At 34.8% G+C, this 21,336-nt stretch overlaps 1 protein-coding gene across 37 annotated transcripts in view; it reads right to left on the bottom strand.

Moving 5' to 3' along the window:
* The window catches only part of gish (casein kinase I gish), a 40,520-nt gene extending 24,243 nt beyond the window's left edge, over positions 1-16,277 (bottom strand). For 7 of the 37 annotated variants that reach the window (XM_089736199.1, XM_089736202.1, XM_089736201.1 and 4 more), the window contains exons 1-5: positions 15,602-15,949; positions 14,897-15,201; positions 7,774-7,931; positions 1,613-1,723; positions 374-537 (exon numbers count right to left, since the gene is read on the bottom strand). In XM_089736199.1, coding sequence (XP_089592325.1) covers positions 374-537; positions 1,613-1,723; positions 7,774-7,931; positions 14,897-14,958 — 495 coding nt within the window. In that variant the 5' untranslated portion in view covers positions 14,959-15,201; positions 15,602-15,949. Of the gene's footprint in view, positions 1-373; positions 538-1,612; positions 1,724-7,773; positions 7,932-14,896; positions 15,202-15,409 lie in introns of all 37 variants that reach the window. The other 30 variants (XM_089736188.1, XM_089736197.1, XM_089736196.1 and 27 more) reach the window with 18 other exon arrangements.
* Between the last annotated feature and the right edge of the window lie 5,059 nt (positions 16,278-21,336).

Below are 21,336 nucleotides of genomic sequence, written 5' to 3'. Positions count from 1 at the left end.
TTCTGTAAGTAATTTGAGATTGTTATTCTCTTCAAGATGAGGTCACGGCTTATGTGCCGTTAAGTGGTTACCGGAACTCATAGACGCTTATAACGTGAACCATCTTGAGACATTAAGTCCAAGCCTAAGTTCTATTGCACAATAGCTATCCACGATCGCCCAGATCCACATACGTTCAACTTACAGTAATTTATGACGTCCGTGAATTGAGATATTTTTTAAAACTATTGTATTAATCAAGTTTAAAAAAAATTAAATACAAACACAGTACAGCTCTGAATATCAATAAGGCTATAATTAATTCCGAGCGTCGATACATAAAAAAAAACCTTAATCTGATCGTTATTCAAAACACAAAAGTACGTTGACTCACCAACTGCATAGCGATCATTAACACAGTCTTTAGAGAGAACCGACGGCCGCATAGATCGAATAGGTCCTCGAGCGACGGCCCGAGCAACTCCATTACGAGAGCGTTGTATTTACCGCAAGGACCAAAGTAATACACCTCCGGTATACCTTCTGCAGTCGACGGCGCTACAGGATTCACGGGAATATAGGCAAGGACAGAGCGGAACAAACAGCAAATTTAGTACTCACATTCGACGAGCAATGCTCTCCGGTCTCAGCCGAACACAACACAGTATCCGATATTTAGTGACCCGCGAGAGAATTGCTCGCTAAACACTTAAATAAATAAACACTAAATGACCTCAACAAAAGCCATGACCACATCGTTACGGCCCTCGCTGTTCAATTTTGCCACGAACTTCGGCTACCGTGTTGTGCTTCAATTAATTTACATAACAAAGCTCTCTAAATTATTACAAACGTTAACTGAAGATTCGCGTGCACTTACTAGCTGCATCGCAATCATTAGTACGGTCTTGAGTCTGAACCTTCGTCCGCAATGCACGAATAAATCTTCTAACGAGGGTCCTAACAACTCCATGACCATGGCGTTGTATCGGCCGCCACATGTACCCAAGTAGTACACTTTGGGTATTCCCTCTGAGCAAACTATGCCAGTCAGTATCTTAAGAATTTCAGGGTTTGATTACGCGATTGAGGTTATATTACGTGAGAAGCGTGACGGAAGACCAACTGACAGACAAAACAAATATTTATATGATTCAATACAGTGAAGCAGTAATTATTTAAGTTACGTTTATTTGTAAATCTTCTGCAAACAACATTATTAGCAAATGATAAGAGCCGGTTATGAAAGATGACAGTGCAATGCGTTAAATTAATTATTGCACACGCTTAAACATTGAAGAATTGATTGCTAGAATCGATTTTTCAACTTTTAATGATAAATTCGATGTTTTGAACACCATTGGTCACGGATACAACAAAACTAAGGCCGCGTGTAGGGTACTTATAACATCCGTGGCACCGTTTTGTTGTAATATATCCGGATAAATGAAAGTTTCAGGCTCAATTTCAACCAAACACTTGATGAGGTACATTATTAAACAAAGACATAGATCTCTTCCAGGCTTTCAGTGAATTGTTTTTACACAGAACACTTTGAATGTGTGAATCTTTAGCAGAGTGAACCAGCATTATTTCCAAGACGTTTCCCCGATGTGAACACATAATCGCTTACCGTGCGTCCCTAATAATTTGTAAAATCTGTATTCTAGATGTAATTGCGGAGCCTTGGACTTCATAGGCTCCATCTTGATCGCTACATGGTCGCTGTTATAGAGATTTTTCCCTGAAATAAAAAGGAAATCGTTAAAGAGTCTCGTTAAATCTTAATTGACACAATTATCGTGCGATGCCGGAAATTGCTTGTAAAGTTCTTTTTTTTCTTTTTTTTTTGTAACTTATGTATCGGCCGAGGAATACTTTATTATTCTTCACCAGCGACGAATGAATGTTGAGTCATATCTTTGGTTATTTGGTCGATGAATAACTGATCTTCGAACCCTTTCAAATGAGCGTCCGTTATTATTTTTTTGTGGTTCATTTCTAAGAACACACCGACAGTACGAACGTACTATGTAAAACTTAGGTTAGATCAAATTTAGTAATTAAGAATCGTTGGGAGAAACTAAAATTTGTTCAGAACTTTTTTATTGCTCCTGTAGGCAGACGAGCACACGGCCCAGCTGATGGTGAGTGGTTACCGTCGCTCGTGGACTTCAGCAATGCCAGGGGCAGAGCCAAGCCGCTGCCTACCAAAAAACTTTTTGAAAAGGACAGATGTGAGGTAAACCTTCTCGTAATCAGAATCGTGGTTTAATTAAAAGCTTTAAACGAATAAAAGTATTAAGAAAAGCGAATTCAGCGATGAATACACAAACATTTCATTCAAAATGTAAAACGACTCACAACCGGTAGTTTTTCATGTTTTATTTCGCTGACGTCACTTATATCAGACGTTATCGATAACAGTACATGTTTATTGTAACACCTAAAAAGTATTAGATCTCAAACAAATAATCTTATCACGTGTCTGTAAAGCAGAGCGCTAGTCAGCGCAGTAATTACATTATGAATGGAGTTCGCCAGGACAGATGGTTCAAGTACTTTGCGCCCTCTACTATTATCAACATTAAGAGAATTTGGCGGTTACGTCTTGCAAAATATATAAAATAAATATATAAAAACGGTGAACCATTATTACGACTTTCAAGACATATTGTTACTTTAGAAATGAACAAATTTATCGCAATTACACTACAATACATTCTTTAGGACGTTCTTTAATGATTTATCTTGTATATTATTGGATTTGATCGAAATTTAAATGTATATTTTTTTAATAAATGAGAGAAATGGAAACTATGACTTTTAAGCCTGTCCAAAGCGACTACTTTCTTAGACGGTTGCCGCAGACACCAGTGACTAATTCTATAGACTGTTAGCGATTCTCCTAGCATCTCATTTCAAAATAAATATAAAATAATGTCTGTAACGTCTGTAAACGTCTGTATTTTTTTTACTTTTGAACATTAATATTAAGATTAAAATTTTGGGTTTTTTTGCTTATATGGGTGGACGAGATCACAGCGCACCTGGTGTTAATTGGTTACTGGAACCCATAGACATCTACAACGTAAATGCGCCACCCACTTTGGAAACACATTCTTTACATTCTACGTAAAGAATAAGCAAGAAAAATGCAGTTTTTTAGTTGTTCAATCGCTCAAGACGACTGCTAACGCTGATGGACGGTATACGTCAGGAACATAGTATTGAGCAGTTATTAAAGTCCATAAAAATGAACGTCATCATCAACATCGTCATAGTCATCATCAACATGCCGCTAAAACCGTGCCGCTAATGCCGTGAAACTAGAGATTGAAGTTACGATTACATTGGAACTTCAACTATTCTATTCTACAAACTGAATTTCATAGCCTACTTACCACCAATTACAATAAAAAAACTTGAGGATTTCAATTTATTAAATACACGCGTGTTGTTCTTTGGTCGTTGAAGTCGATCGCACATAATTATAAAATTAATTATTTAAGAAAATTTCGACGTGTCCAAAATCGATTGAGGCACGACCTAATTATATAAAATAAAGATACTTGAAATCAGTATAATAATAATAACATATTTTTTTTGTAGTGCAGGGCCATATTTGGAATTTAGCTCTTTGGGCGATTTTGTTCACTATGCATTTCGACGGATTTAAAGTGAAATAATGGACTTTGCCAATATGACAGATTCAATTAGTTGAAGCAATCGAACTTCTTCTTGCCCTTATCCCACATTACATGAGGTCGGCGCAGCATGTCCAATTTTAATACTGCATAGGGATTTGGCATGAGTTTTACGACCAACTACCGGCCTTAACTTTCCTTGGATTATACTGAGCTGTACCACTATGCCATAGAGAGCTACTTTTTCTATTTCTTCTATTGGTGTTCCTTTTACTTTAACTATTTTTGGTTCTATGATTTGCAAAAGTATTATCTATAACCAATATGACAGATTCAATTAGTGAAATCAATAAATAGTACATTGCTACAAAAATAAAAGTCTTCTTATTATGAATATGATAGCTACGTGAGAAAACGAGAGCGGGTGCCTTTAAAATTTACAATTGAACTATTTGACATTGAAGATTTAGTGTACATTATTAGTGTAGCGTCAGCAAAACCGAATTAGTACACAATGATATATTTTTTTACAAATGTATTTTCTTGTGCAATTGTCATCGGTGGTTTTGGTATTATAATTTATATTAACGTGTTGACTTGTTTTAGTAACAGAGTACTTGTTTTCTAGCATATATTTTCAAGAAATGAATTATACCAAATAGACATACTTTTGTACCTTTTGTTTTATTTGTGAAACATTAAACTATTATTACTTTCTTAAATATATCTATAGGTACACAAATAGGAAAACAAAAAATATAAGGACCATTTTCTAGATTATTTTTCCCACCGAAATGTGTTTTATTTACCCTCCATTCCAAAACAATTTTAAACAGATTCGCCTATGAAATTAGTCAAGCTGGTTTTAAAATCGATATAAGTAGTCAAAAAATGACATGCAGTGTCATAGAAAAATTCGACTATATGCGTTTGTTTCCGTACTTGGATACTGCTTAATGTTTTGGTTGTTCTTAGAAAATATACAATGAAGACTTTTGCTCAGATGACATTTAATAATAAGTAGATTTGATACAACCCTGACGGATTAAGTCCAACCGAAACAAAATGCTCTGAACATTTATTATGATGAAATGTTCGAAATCTCAGATTGGACAATGAAACACTGCCATGGTTAGGGCTATCTATACGCGCATATGAGGCCTATAAAATTAAAGGCAGCTAAACGCCTTAATGTCGTAAAATTTATTAAAAATGGCTCTATCTTGTTTAGTTAGTTGAACATGCTTTAGTGTTTTCATGTTATAACAAATGCAGCTAAATCTCTAACAAATTCAGTTCAAAAAAGTTAAGTTTACTCTGTATTAAGTAAGTACTAATAAACGAAGTTTTATCATTTAAAATTCAGATTATTAGTAATGTTCTCATTCTTTATAAATCTGTTTTAAAATAAAGAATATCGTAGCTATACGAACAACGTTATTTCAGATTCTCAAACCGGGAGTGTTGCTAACACTGGCCCCAGCAAGAGCAGTACTTCGATGGATCGGGAGGATCCGTGATGACGTGTTTAGAGCCGATTTTTGTAGTTTACCTGAATATTTGACAGACTTGGATTTAGCTGCCTTTGACTTTATAGGCCTCATATGTCGAAACGACTTGGGCACCACCTATCTATCTATAGGTACAATTCCGAAAATCTTCCCTTGTACAACTCCGGCAAGCAACGTATATCAAAGAACCGTGAACTCAATTTCTTCAATACTTGGACAGCAAAATAACGACTTTTTTTCATAATTGCAATAACAGTTTGACCGTGGACAATACATACCGGACTACACAGAAACCATCACGCACGGCTGACATTTTAAGATGATTTTGAAGCCTATTGATTTTACCGTGAACGATGCTCTTTCGACGACATTGACCTTGGTACATTTCGTTTTCTATTGTAATAAATATTATAGTACCAGAAAGCTGTGTATGGCTTAGTCACCTTTCGCACACGTGCCCACAATAATGCTCTTTTCAGTGACGCGACTCTGAATCCAATTCTCATGAGCACGCAGCCATATAATATCACATATAGTATTCAAGAAACCTTATTACGTAGACAACAGAGTTCAATTGTATGACATTCGTTACGGTTCATACTTAAAAACCCGCATGGATTTCGATAATTTTGCTGACGGACAATGCTGTAATGGCACGATTATTATTGTTAGCCTCGTGTGAACATAGCCTAAGATGCATTTAAAAGAACAGTTCCGAAAACTTTCGGCGAAAGAATGAGTCACTGGTTCTCCATTATTGTCTATCTTTGTTGACGGGTCTACTTTTACCTGTCCGTTGTTCAATATTTCAAATGAAGTAAGAACTAAATAGGGTAAAGATGTAGCAAGAGCGATATGATTTTAATGACCTATTAAGACGAAATTAATTTAGAATTGTGATTTATACTACTGCTTAATTAATTAAAATGATAATGATTCATACCAAGATTAGTATAAAAAAACAATCAATAATAATTCATAATTTAATTTTCTAAATGTCGAAACACAATCAAAATTTTAATTAAAACTACTTAAGCGGCTGAATATTGCGTTTTTATTTTATATATTGTAATTACATTCTTTCCGACGTTTCGGATACTTTACACAGTTTTCGTGGTCACGGACTACGACAAATTAATTAAATCAAAAGCAAATTAAATTAGTTTATTGTTCTGATCGTTTATGTGGTGGGTCAATTGGCGTCATTCGAATCAGCGCAGATCGGGTTAGCTGTTATTTCTGACGAAGGTTGACAAAGCTTTATCTTTACAGATGACGATCACTGAATGCAAGAACGGAAACACGATCGCCTCCGTGAACGGATGGAACGGACACATGTTAAATTTCGAAACAAAATTAAATACTTCTCACGATCAAAAAGTAAACAAGCGACTATATAGGTATATCTACTATTAGTATTGATCGATACGCAAATTAGATAACGTATACTTATTTTCATTTACATCGATTTGAACGTAAGAGCAGTATGTTAATGATGATTCTAGTTCTGCATGTACGATGGCAGACACTTAAAACTCTATTATTATATAAGAATATTTCACAAGGTTGTCGAGCGCTTTGTTACGGTGTTGTTTCTCTATAGCTAAACGACTGAAGGAAATGAACGAACGGACACGTGATAACATCGATTAGAAAGATTATTGAAGTTGAATATCGACTCGATTAGTCTACATGGGAAGGTAAAAAGACGTTACGCTCCGTGACCGTGTAAATTCGATTACGAATGCAAAGCCATCGTTACACTCGACGTTTAACGTTTCTTAGCCTTGATTTAGCTTTTGTGACGGCACAAAACTCTTCAACGAGAAAGTGCTTATGAAAGTGCGTTCGGCGGAGCGATGTTGTACAAAAACAGCATGGCCTTCTTGCACGTGTGACATCTGTGAGAATGTTTCGTTAATTGACAAACAAAACGCGGCACCTGAACAGATTGTATCTCGTTTAACTTGAAATTGAACCAAGAATCTATTGTGCTACCAATTAGTATAACCTTACACGCGCATACGTATAAATGTGAACGATTCAAGTGTTTCCATTAATTTTAACAAGTAAATATATATAATACCGTTGATTTGAATTTAGGTAGCTAATGTCACCGTAATGGTTTTGTTGATTATTTATTACGAATACTTCCTATTTAGCCATGATTTATATTCGAAATGAAAATAGTTCTATAGTTCTTATATATAATAACTAAGACCTTTAAGACAAGTCTTATTTTAACAAAAACTTTTTAATATGTAAAATGATATTATGAAATGAAATGAAGTTGATTAATATGAAGCGTGGCATAAAATGAAATGAAATGAGATGATATCTCATTAATATATGTATAGATTATGTAGGGTAAAACACCCAATAATGTTCTCGATCTTTCCCACAGGCACCATCGACTCACCCGCGGATGTCTTTGTTGATATATGTTTATAAGTTATTTGTTTCTTTAGATATATTTTAGTTGTTACATTTGTTCACATTAATATTTTATGATAATGTACGATTAAAAAGCGTTTCGCTTGTCTTTACTGACTTCCAAAACATCAACGTCATTCCAGTACACAATCTTGAATGATTAGGTACTGTGTTATATTCATAGCCTTGCCAACGTAACTCACCGAGTCTAAGTTCACCAAAGTTGCCGCAACCAATTTTCTTGCCGACCCTAAAGTTAGGGCCGACCATGAGGACGCCCGAGGACGAGGTGACCGAGTACCTTGAGGTGTGCATCGCGTTGCTTCCGCCCCCGCCGCGCCCGCCCACCGCACCGGTCGCGCTGCAAATGTGCACACAACCTTATTAACATCATACGTATAAAACGTAAACATCTTTTTTACTGGCGGTAGGACCTCTTGTGAGTCCACGTGGGTAAGTACCAACACCCTGCCTATTTCTGCAGTGAAACAGTAATGCGTTTCGGTTTGAAGGGTGGGATAGCCGTTGTGACTATACTTGAGACCTTAGAACTTATATCTCAAGGTGGGTGGCGCATTTACGTTATGGATGTCTATGGGCTCCAGTAATCACTTAACACCAGATGGGCTGTGAGCTCGTCCACCCATCTAAGCAATAACAATAAAAAATAAAAAAATCTGATTAATTTTACTCATGTAGATTAGGTAAAATGATATAAGATAAAAACGAAAGATAGTGGTGACGTTTAGTAGTGCTTCTGGTGTCTTTTGGCGGTCCACGATTATCAGTCTTGCCCGTTATCACACTCACACGCTAGTAAAAATACAATAGTTTTTAAATACATAGTGAATACTGCTCGTATAACAAATCTAGCTTGACTTCAAACTAAATGTTTTACTGCTGGCCATTCAGTGGTTCAGTACCCACTCTTCGGTTCTTTATCGAACCAGTACACGTTACCACTGGATTCAGTTGCATTGAAAAGTACACTGAAATAACTTAGCATCACGATTTGAAAGATGCAAAGTGGGTGAAGAACTGAAGATTCAATTTTAAAAAAAACATGACATTATTAATGCGTGCATAAAGGTAAAAGTAATGTGTGCAAAGATTAAATCGATCACAATTTTCAAATCTGTTTATATACTGTATAATAAAATATATGAGTCATAAAATTTTACTAATTATTGTACATTTTATACAGTTTCCTAATTGGTTCATTTGAAATAGTTACATTATCACTGACGGAAGACGATTATCTTAAAGATTTATCGGATATTTGTATAATTTTATTTTTACTTGTTCTATGAAGAAGGAAGGATAGGATGCGTAATTAATTTAAACTCTATAATAGTACATGCTCCTTTACGTTTTAACTTAACGAACTAGGGATCAGTATATTAATTTAAATTCGAAAATTAATATCATATCTAATAAAATGATATTGCTATAAAGTTTGTTGAATTACTATTTTCTTGTATATGACTTTATATTAATAGTTGTTAGTATTTTGTTCTCGCTCGGTGTGGATATCACTTTCAGACATGATATTACGCATTGATACAAGAACAGTCCTGCCATTCATACTGGACTCATGAGATGCTTTGCGGCAGAAATAGACTGCGTAAATGACCCACAAGTGAGAATTCGCGAATTGCCTTATCATCAACGTAAAACTTAATAATAATCACTGAAAACCAGATAGAACCACCCGCCGATGTTTTAATAATATGGTATAAGTAATTAACAATAATATGGTATAAGTAATTAAAAATATTTTTACAGTTTTTTTATTGTAATTATATTATTTCCCATTTTTCGAACACTTCATAGTTTTCGTGATCACGGAAGACTGATAACATACTGCTCTTTAAAAACATATAAATCAAACAAGGGATATCTCGGTATTTAAGACAGCAACTAAGGAAGTTGGCGGGCCTAAGCTAAATTTTAAAGTAATTAAAGCTCAAGATTATTTATTCTTTATCTATTAATTTGGATTTTGCCTCGTTTTTTTTTATCGCTGTCTGTACTTCATCTCGGTGGGTCAAGATCAATTACAACAAGCATTGAACTCAATATTTACACAAGTTCTATAACCTTTGTGAAGAAATCATAGTTTGGATTTCTCAAGGTTTTCGATTCTATTTGTATGAACTGAATTATGAAAATTCTACATATTAATAAATCATACATAGATATGTTAATTTCGAAGCAGTCCGATTTGAAGGGTGGTACGGACGTTACACAATACAATTGAAACTTCGAGCTCATGTCTCAAGATTGGTGGCCGCATTTCTGTTGGATCTGACATCTGACACACCTATGGATCTGATAGCGACTTAATACAAAGTGAACCGTAATATCGTTAACCCAGCCTTGCAATAAAAATATTAGTGATTTAAATTATAGAACAAATCATTTTATAATAATAAAAGTTAAACAAAAAACAATTTAAACATTTTATATTTTATAAAGTGGTAAAAAGATGTAGCACTTCAATGAAGTAATGTTATGTGAATAACAGAGTCAGAAGCCACCTCATTTGAGCTTTAATGTAGCAATGTTTACAAACAAAAGCTGTTACAAAGTCAGTCACCCAATTTTCAATCTAAAATAAAACTTCATACAATTCATTTCGTGAGTTTAATCTGACAAATATCTTAGTTTGTCTGGTGGTTTCTGTGAAACTCTTTTAGTACAATTAATTAATAAAGCGGCTTGGCTCTGCCCCTGGCATGCTGAAGTCCACGGGCGACGGTAACCACTCACCATCAGGTGGGCCGTACGCTCGTCTGTCTGCAAGGGCAATAAAAAAAAATTAAATAAAACATTGCTTTATAGCGTTTGCAAAAATTTACATACAATAAAAAAAAAATTTTTGTAAGTTGTTCTGAATCCGCATTTTCATTACATTTGTTTTCATTTTAATGTTAACTTTAATAGCTTATTTTTAGAAAAATATTCTAAAATTAAGGGTACCACGTTAAGCCTATAGACCAACAGAACTGTTTAATTCAAGCACACTATACACATTTGTAATCATTTGTGCTAATAAGTACACCATTGTTATGAAATCATTTTTTTATCGTTTATAATTATAGAGTATTTTTCTACTATTAAAATTTTAAATCACAAAACAATTTTTTATTGTGGCAGAATCTGGCAGGTTTAACATAATGAATCATACTAGCCGTTACCGGCATTGAGTCTAAAAGTGAAAGTTGCAATACACCACCAACCAAAAGCATGGAACTAAATAATTATTGTATGTATTAACTGTAAGACATTTTACACTTGTAATTTGATTCATACTTTTGTGTTATTTTTAAAACCAAGCTTTATATAAATCAATGACAGGAGCAAGTAATGTATAGAAATTAACTCAAAGTAACTCATCATTCAATCACAGTAACTAAGCTAGCTAAAATGATAAATGAATGAACAATCAAAGGACAATGCCCAAAAGTGGGCCAACTTTATGTCTAAACTTTTTGTACTTGAAAAACTATGCCTTATTTTTTCACATTGTTTAGTTTATGTATCAACATTTCTTTCACCCTGGCATTGTTTTACAAAAAAATAAATTACTTATTTGATAACACCCCAAAACTGAGTGCCATAGTTTTTATATTCGCCAATAGGCAAAGGGTCATGCAGGCCCATACAGCCTTATAGTAAACCTATATGCTGCCAAACGGAAGAGTTGTCTGTAACTTGAACAACAAATAAAAAAAAAATAGCTAATGGTTATAATTCACAGACTTTTTAGTTTATTTTTGTTCAATTCAATATTTATATATTGTAATAATAATTATTACTTTATATAATTATTTTTAGATATTAATGATTCCATTAGTAAAAATCTCATTGGCCTACCATTAAGTACTCTATTCTTATTATATATGATCAGAGAGTTTTGGCAGCAACCCGAGTGAAGCGTCACTTGAAGTTTTATTTTAATGTTTTTTTAATAGTTTATTGTGATGTATAATATATAAATTGGGCGTTGTTTTGTGTATTAAACGTCAATAATCGTTGTTCACGATTATTGAGGCATTGGAATAAAACTGTGGCTAACATAGAAGTGACTGTTTTTTTTTTTCAAGATAAAAGATCTGCGGAAATTCACGCTCACTCAATGTGCTATTCATCGAGTTGACGTCAAAACTCCCAAAAAGCAATAAAAAGAGATACACCGGCTTTTTATTGACATTAAAAAAATATAACTACGACAGAATAGGCTGTATAGGCTCTTTGCCTAATTATTGGCGAATTTAAAAACCACAACAATAATATCGTTGCTAGCTTCCGGATTTTCATTTCATTTTATTATTATTATGATGATATAATAATAATAAAATGTACGTAAGGGCTTATTTCTAGCAACATTAACCACAATTAACGTATTTAATACTGTAAATAATGATGAGAGCGATTATTGATTTCGAAGAAAACAATTAACGACTTAATTTTAGCTGCAGAAAAAAACAGATTTCTCTTAAACCTGGGTGAGAATATAAAAATCGTTTTCTGAATATGAAACGATATTTCTTTGTCTATCAAATTAAGTTAAAACCATCATTGCGCGACAACTTTTTTTAGGGCCCAAACGCCCATAGGAAATGGGCATTGTCCTTTATTTATGTAAAATAAATAATTAATAAAAAAAATTACTTATTATCAAACTTATGCAATTGTAGGTTCCTGCATTTAATAAAGTAATATTGAATTAATTCTTAACTATTAATTTAATCTAAAACAAACTTCCTACAGTAGAAAAATATCCCAGACTGTAGTTTTCTAAATGATAAGAGTGATAGATTATTAGTTTTCATGTTGTCAGTTGTGTGATGATTTTAATTTAACAAAATGGTATCAGTAATGATACATAATTTCCTATATCTGTTTTAAGAACTTAAACATGTACAACTATCCAATTGTAAGTTTCCTTAATAATGAATTACTATCATTTATTGCAACTAATATTTACCATAAGTTTCAGTCAATTACAATTTCACATATCAAATATCAATTATATTTATTTAGTTTTTGATTCAATTTTTTTTATTTTACATTATATTTTTTTAGTCTTTGTAATTTTTTGGTTGATTTGTGAAACTGGTTTATACAAAAATATAGTAAAAGTATGTGTTTTAGAATACAAGCTGAGCTATCAAAAACTTTATTAAATGTAGTTTGTAAATGTAGTAAACTAGCACATATCTCTATCATTATTCTACCTATTTCTAATGAGAAGCAGTTTGGTTTGCAGGTAAGAATTAATTTATTACAATTATTAACAGGTAGATGAAGTGGGGTTAGCTTAGCACAGCACCACACTATCTCCTTCCATGATGGTGATAAAATGCAACTAAGGAATGACAAAAGAATGGACAGTAGTGTTTTGTGAGATCTAATGAAATCATCAATTGGCAATTATTGAAGGTAGGGAGTAGTGTAAGCCTGCACAGGAATGGCGGTAGCCAGTCTGCCAAATTTGCATGGTAGGCAGCTGTTTAGCTTTGCGTCTGCTATTTTTGATGTCCACGGCCAACAGTAATTACTCAACATCAAGATGGGTCTATGCTTGTCTGCCGACAAAAGCAATTATTTTGCCACAAAGACATCATGGGTTGCCATTTGAAAGGCAGGGTACATATAGCTCAAAATACAGTTGACCTTCAATCTCAGGCCTTCAGGTAAGTGGTTTTTTGATGTTTAAAGGCTCTGGTAATCATTACACCAGGTGAGGCATAAGCTTGTTACTATGCAACAAGAAAGTTTTTTTTTCATCACACAAACATTATTAAGCATCTGACTTCATATCTCAAAGGAGGCTGCAGCCTTCAAGTTTAGGGGCTCCAGTAAACAATTAACATCAGGTCAGTCACTTATAATGATTGATAATGTTAACCAATGTAACATTATTATAGGATATAATGAGATTTTTGCTGAACGACAGAAAGGTGAGGAGAGATGAATATCTTCAATCTTTAACGGAGCTGTGAACTTGGACAAGGACATAATCATTCGACCAAAATAAAGATGTGTGTTGCTAAAACTGTGATTTACATACTTACAATTTTCTATGCATGTTTCTCTGTTTGTGAGTAAATGCTAAGACAGCCATAAATTAAAATAATCATTGTTGACAAAATTAATTAGTCATAGTTACAAAATGAACAAACTTGTCAATTTATGCATTCATGACCATATGGAAATATGACACAGAGCACAGAGCTACCAAAAACCCTTTTTTTTGACCTCTTATAATTTTTCGAGCTTTTTGTAAAAAAACAAGCCTGAATACAAAACCCAGTATACAGGTAGTAATAAAAGGAAACATAAACTTTACTATTGTACACAATCAAAGTTGCACTGAATGATTTGATAAGTTTCATTTTTATTAGGAACATATTATCAGTGCCATTGTGTCAGAAGCAGATGTTTAACCTTTATGATTCACTAATGCAATATAAATGCATTATATTTATACTTTCAACAGAAAATAAATTATATTTCATGACATTATAGAATGTTACTGTATCCTTCAAAAATCAGAGTTTGTCTGTGGATTACATAAGTTTTTAATAGTGTTTGAAATTTAACTATAGAAGAGAAATAATGATGAATTAACAAAAGAAAAATTATTTTTGAAAAATTATTATCTGATGTTTTTTTTTTTTATTTTTCAAGTCTATTAGTTTGATGTTTCTTCAGTTGAACTATATTATATTATTAATAATAATAAATATTTATTAATAAAGCCATATTAATGTTGTTGATAAATATAGTGACCCATGAGTATTTACATAGTATCTTATCTGTTGTACAGGTAATCGGTTTCTAGATTAATCAAAAGAACTAACCCATATAACCATTTCTAGGTTACACTATAGTTAGTAGTGATGCTGAATATCCTTGGCAATAACTTCAAAAGTAATTAACTTTTGCAAACTTGCTTTAATATTTCTTTTGAGATTACGTAAATGATTCATTGATTTTAAATTCTATATTGAAATTTATGTACCAAACTTTGAAATCAAAGCATTTATTTTAACCCAATAAACAGCTTTTTTTTAAAAACATCATTATTTACAGGATGTTATCTTAATAAAGTTGCAACCGAGATAAGTTTAAGACTCTAAGTACTTATTTTTTCTGGAACTACTACTAACTCCAAAAAAACCTAACTATTCACTTCTGGCAATGGTATATTAAGTAACCATGATCTAGTACAGCTTTCAAACATACAAAAAAATACGTGTTTGTAATCTGTCAATATATGGTTTGGACTCATAAGCAAGTAAAAATAATTCTTACGTAGATGTTCTCTTGTCCTCGTTCTGGCGGTCCTTGTCCTTGTTGCTATCTCGTTTGTTCATAATACTAGATGAATTGTGCAGGCCCTGGCCGTGCACGCGCGATCACTGCTTGTGCCCAGCGTCTGTACGGGCCGCAGCAATGCAGCCCATGTCACCAAATATTAGAAGAACACAATCGGCGATGCATCGCCATACCAAAATCCAGACATACACTTTTGTTTTTGTATAAAACAGATTTATGTTGTAGTAATACTGTTATTACTGTACCACTATTAATTTTATCTCACAATCATTTTTGTTACACTGAAAAAACCGAAGTTCATCCTGATTACTTTAATGTTTCGGCGATAGTTATGACGACAAGTGAATTAATATAGTTCTTGCTGAAACTTTAAAATTTGCTTTTTTAACTAAAGAATTGGGAAAAAAGGAATAGAGGTCGTTCCACCAATGTTATGTTCATTGAAGAGTGACAACAAGCGATGTGGGTGTTCACGTTCGGTTAAATTACCCGGAATGCGGCGAAGCCTGGATCAATCCATAACTAATTACTCATTTATGATTACTAATTATCTAAAAGAAATTGTATTTATTGTTAAATAAAATTTAATGTAACAATTGACAGTTGATTTTTAGAAGTCAATCCCAATTTGTTGATCGGCAAGATCTTTGAAATAATTTATTAATATGGTAGCTGTGTCACCATTTACATCACTCAAGTATTCTCCGTAGTTACTTTTGTAGATTTTTAACACAGTTTCAGATAGCTTTGAGATTAGTCACAACGTCGCCGAAACATCAAATGGACATTTGTCCTGATAAAAGTTTAGGTTTTGTAATGGCCACCAATGTTACACTTTAACACTCCTTTAATAACAATAATCGAAATTTCAAACAAGAACGTGAGAACTAAAATATAAAATTATTTACACACACAGGCATAAATGATCTACTGACTAATAATAAAATTTCTTAATTACAAAATATCTAACTCAAAGAAATAGTCACTGATTCGCCATTCGGCGCATGCGCAAACTTGCACCATTCGGTGTGGCCAGTTTACTAAAAATTAAAAAACATTTAGGCACATAAGAATCGATGGCAATCAAATTATTCTATTTCTTTATTAATTTAGAGTCTTGTTCTTATCTTTTTAATATATTTATCTGATTTTTCATCCAGAAAAATAAAACAATGAAAAAAACCAGCACTGAATTCGACATCTTTTCGGCCAAGCTAAATACATTTTATCTTATAATAATATAGTGAACAAATTCTTTCGAACCAATGGATATGTACTGTTGTAATATTTTGTAAACTAATCAAATATTGGCCTGCATAACGTTTTCACATGAGCAACATTATCTACCACAGATAACAAGAAATCGAAATAATATAAATTTGACAGAGAGTAAGGAGAGTAATTTGCTAGAATTTTTAAGCAGCTGTTTGACTTTGCAAAAAAGCTATCTGCCAACAGGGCCAACTGATTTATTAGTTCAAAATATTAATTTTTTTATTGTTAAAATGAAAACGTCACTGTAATTTGAAGTTTTTAATTCATCAATAAGTACCGTAATAGTATCTGTTTTTTGTTTTTATTATCTGTACACTATGGTTAACAAAATATGGCAACTAAGACTATTTAGCGGGAACGCGAGAAGTGAAGTTGTGTGATTAATTTTGTTTTATTTTGTCTAATTAGTGTTTCTTCAGGTTTCAATGTGTAATAACGGTGGTTTATTAACTGTTTAGTATTTGTGAAAGTGCACAACTGTGGGAAAATAAAATAAAGCCGCTGAACGTAACTTCTCGGGGTCTTCCAAACAGTTCACAAAAAAACTCTCAATAAATGACCACCATTTTACTAAGATTATATTTCATTCCATATCATCTCAACTCATCTCATTTCATTTTCATTTAATTTCATGCCATGTTTTATAATAATTAACTTCGTTTCATTTCATAATACCATTTTCCTTAAAAAAAAGTTATTAAAATAAAAATAAGACTTGACCTAAAGGTCCTAGTTACCAGATCATAAAATCATATTATTCATATCCGTCGTGAAAAACTTATTCAATCATTTCGACACTGCACACACAGGTCAAGTGGTTGTTTTTTTTTTGTATATAGTATAGAATACTGTATGTACATATACTGATGTAAGCATCATAAATTTATTAAAAGAATATTGTTGCCTAGCAACAATTAGTTAGTCGTGTAGATTAATGTAAAAAATAAAAAGTCAGTATGTATGTACATCCGAAGATTGTTTTATTATTTATCACAGTTACCACAATATTTTTTTTTTTTTTTTTTCCTACCTAAGCTGAGAGCCTTGAGAGGCTATATCAGCGTAACCCTAACTTTAGTAGGTGAGCTCACGGGGCTCAAACCTGACGATGTTGCTAACACGAACCCTAGCAAGAGTCGTGCTTCGCAGAATCTACCACCGGATCGGAAACGCGACCCACTGAGAAGATCCGGCGAGAAACTCAGTGGGCTGTGTCTGAGAGTTAATTTACTCGTCGAGCCCTTCGTCGCAAGCGACGGGTTCGACGAGAACGGTGACCGGTGCTTGAAGTACCTAAAAGCACCGTTAGTGGATCGGGAGGATCCGAGATAACGTGTTTTGGGCGACGTCGACTGCTTTCCATTCTGTCCGCAGGATCGGGAATGTACCACAATAAACGATCAAGTGTTATACTTATAGTTACATAGTAGTTCTATTAGTGCATAGTTTATGAAGCAATTGCCGATTATCAGTTCCTGCCGCCGTGACTTTACCCATAGATTATACACTTAATATATGAGTCGTCTATTATCAAAGGTGGCAATCTGTACATTTGGACAAATTTTTTTTATTGATATGTCAATACAGATTTATTTGAATATAATCGTCTCCTTCAAAGAATACGGTTCAAAACCTGCATTAAATAAAGGTTAATAGTTAACCTGTTATTTATCTAAGATGTCGTTCCGAAGAGTTTTGTGACTGCATTGGCATTGGCAGTGGGAATACAAAGTCAATAATTCGTTTTTCTGATTTACCAATCATTGTCCAAAAGTCAGATTGCCGCCTTTGATAATAGTCGACTCATATGTCTTACTGTCGTAAACAGTCATCATAGAGTGCATTATCTATGACAGCCGTGATAGCATTGCCAGAAAAGTTTGCAAATTGCCATACTAAAAAATTAAGAAGAAACGTATGGCGTAAGGATTTCTCGAATAAGTAATAGTATAAAATTAAATGATGAACTCAATAGTGTATTTTATTATACTGTTATGATATTAGCAAAGCTAAAGTATTAGCTTTTTGCATTTTTCCCATTATCACACTTAATCATAATGTTATGCCAATTGCAATAACTTGTTGTTGTCTTATTATTCACTTGCTTTGGTTGACGTTTACTGAAACGTACAATTTATGGCTTGCTAATGTATATATCGCTATATACATTAGCAAGCCATATATGCCTATATCGCTGTATAATTTTTGAAAATTTATTGTACATGCGTAAAAACATTGAAGAATTCCCCAGAGTCTGCGATTTGCACAATGTGAACACTAGGAACAAACATAGGCTTGCGTTGCCGGCTCGAATTAAGAAAATAAGCAACTCTTTTAAGGGGCTGGGTGTACAACTTTTCAACAAGATCCCACTAAACGTTCAATTACTACCTATTCATAGATTAAAAAAAACTGTCAAGGTACGTTTGTGCAACAAGGCATATTATAAAGTTAAGGATTATTTACTAGATGACACTACGTGGGAATGAGGCGCTCGCTCCTAGCCTTTTCATTTTTCATTATTATTATTATTATTATTATTTTAATTGTATTTTTTTAACTTGTTTTTTCCTTTATTGTAAATATTTATATTTATTTAAATTAAAAAAAAGAAAATATTTGAGAAAAAACAAAAAAAAAGCCCGCTGAGTTTGTTTCGCCGGTTCTTCTCAGGACTGTGGCTTTTTTTGGAACCGGTGGTAGAGCACTGAAGTAGGAAACCTATAGGTCTATGTGGTAGAGATAATATTGTTATTTGTATTTTGACATTCAACAAGTGTGTCATACTGACATCTAAGTTGAAGTAAATGATTTTGAATTTGAATATTACTTATGATATTATTATATAAATACTACGGTTAATATATTGTGTTCACTTCACTACCAGTGAATTTGTCGGACTTTTTGGCGGGAACGCGAGGAGTGAAGTTGTGTGATTTATTTTATTTTGTCTATTTAGTGTCTCTTCGGTATAAAAAATATTTTAAAAATCCAAAGACGATTTTCTAGTAAACTGAAATGCACCGGTGAGAAAAGTGAGAATAAAAAAAAATGCAATTATTAACACGTTGACTGCCATGTAGGTCACCGGTGCCCTATGCGGCGCACTGAAGTAACTATGTCGATTTCTCTCTTTGTTCTTCTTACTAAGGCGCCGGTATATCTAGTAGACTTTGGGAAAGACGAATCCGAAGGTACTGACTATGAATCTATTTCTAAGAGACCTAAAAGACTAAAACATACATTATCAAACAAAAGAAGTGAAAGTTAGGCAATCCAAGCGCTTAGTAACAGAAATCGACATAATAACTTCAGTGCACCGCGTAGGGCACCGGTGACCTACATGGCAGTCAACGTGTTAATAATTGCATTTTTTTTCTTTTCTTTTCTTTTTTCCATCTTATTGCGAATATCCTCGAGGGCTTATGCTAGTTTTACCGGATATGAATCCAAGTATTGGTCAAGCCCGATGCTGTTTGACTTCGGTGGTCGAACGAGAATCGGTGCATACAACATGGTATTTACGTTGGTAGCAGACTCCTTGAAAATTAAAGCATGCCTTCTAAGATATGTAACCTTAAAGATTAAAGACTGGGAGAAAAAATGGAAATTCGTCCTCTGAGACCGAAATTTCGCTCCTGATGTGAAAATTTTTTCTTGCATGCTACTGGCATTACTGATGGTAGGACTTCTTGTTAGTCCGCATGGGTAGGTACAACCACCCCGCCTATTTCTGCCGTGAAGCAATAATGCGTTTCGGCTTGAAGGGTGGGCAGCCGTTGTAACTATACTGAGACCATAGAATTTATATCTCAAGGTGGGTGGCGCATTTACATCGTAGATGTCTATGGGCTCCGGTAACCACTTAACACCAGGTGGGCTGTGAGCTCGTCCACCCATCTAGGCAATAAAAAAAATGCTACCATTTTTTAACCAACTTAAAAAAGAGGAGGTTCTTAATTCGAAACTTCGAAATTTTTACAAGGTGAAGGGATATTGATGAATATTCTTTTATTCGAATTCTCATGTTGTCCCATTTAATTATTATCAACATCTGAGCAGTATTTTATGAGTTATCCTTATTAATGCATATATAATTGAGTTCGAATACATTAATCTCATTTACCATTTTTGAAGCAGGTTTTTCTTTATTGCTAAAATTTAGTATTATTTTATTCTCTACTTGGTACATTTATTCATGTCACCATCTGTAGTTAAGCCTTTTTCTAACCATCGCGGTCAGGGTCATCCGTGGTTATCGCACCATCTCCTTTGAGGCGGCGTGTGTACTGGCTGGGACGCCGCCTTGGGTTCTGGAAGCGGAGGCGCTCGCCGCTGACTATAAGTGGCGGGCTGAACTTCGTGCCCGGGGCGTGGCGCGTCCCAGCCCCAGTGTGGTCAGAGCGCGGAGGGCCCAATCTCGGCGGTCCGTGCTGGAGTCATGGTCCAGACGGCTGGCTGATCCTTCGGCTGGTCGTAGGACCGTCGAGGCGATTCGCCCGGTCCTTATGGATTGGGTGAATCGTGACAGAGGACGCCTCACTTTCCGGCTCACGCAGGTGCTCACTGGGCATGGTTGTTTCGGTGAGTTCCTGCACCGGATCACAGCCGAGCCGACGGCAGAGTGCCACCATTGTGGTTGCGACTTGGACACGGCAGAGCATACGCTCGTCGCCTGCCCCGCATGGGAGGGGTGGCGCCGTGTCCTCGTCGCAAAAATAGGAACCGACTTGTCGTTGCCGAGTGTTGTGGCATCGATGCTCGGCGACGACGAGTCGTGGAAGGCGATGCTCGACTTCTGCGAGTGCACCATCTCGCAGAAGGAGGCGGCGGGGCGCGTGAGAGACGCACAATCCCGCCTCCGTCGAGCGGGGGCCAGGGAGGCGGATCTCGCCCAAGCCCTGGCCCTCTAAGTGTTTCGGGTCCCCCTCACATGTCGGTCTGGGGACCGGCAAGGGGGGCCTAAGAAGACGACGTGCAAGCTGCTCTGCACGCGTTTTACGCAAGAGCATCCGGGTGATGGAAGGCCGGCTATCCTCGACCCACGCTGGTTCTGGCCCAGCGGGGTATTCCGTAGGGTAACCCACTCTAACCGGCGCCATCTAGGCGGGCTTCGGACAGTCTGCCGACCGAGAGGGCTG

Source organism: Bombyx mandarina, chromosome 21, assembly GCF_030267445.1.
Source record: "Bombyx mandarina strain Sakado chromosome 21, ASM3026744v2".
Taxonomy (NCBI): domain Eukaryota; kingdom Metazoa; phylum Arthropoda; class Insecta; order Lepidoptera; family Bombycidae; genus Bombyx; species Bombyx mandarina.
This window is presented reverse-complemented; position numbering and strand designations above follow the sequence as displayed.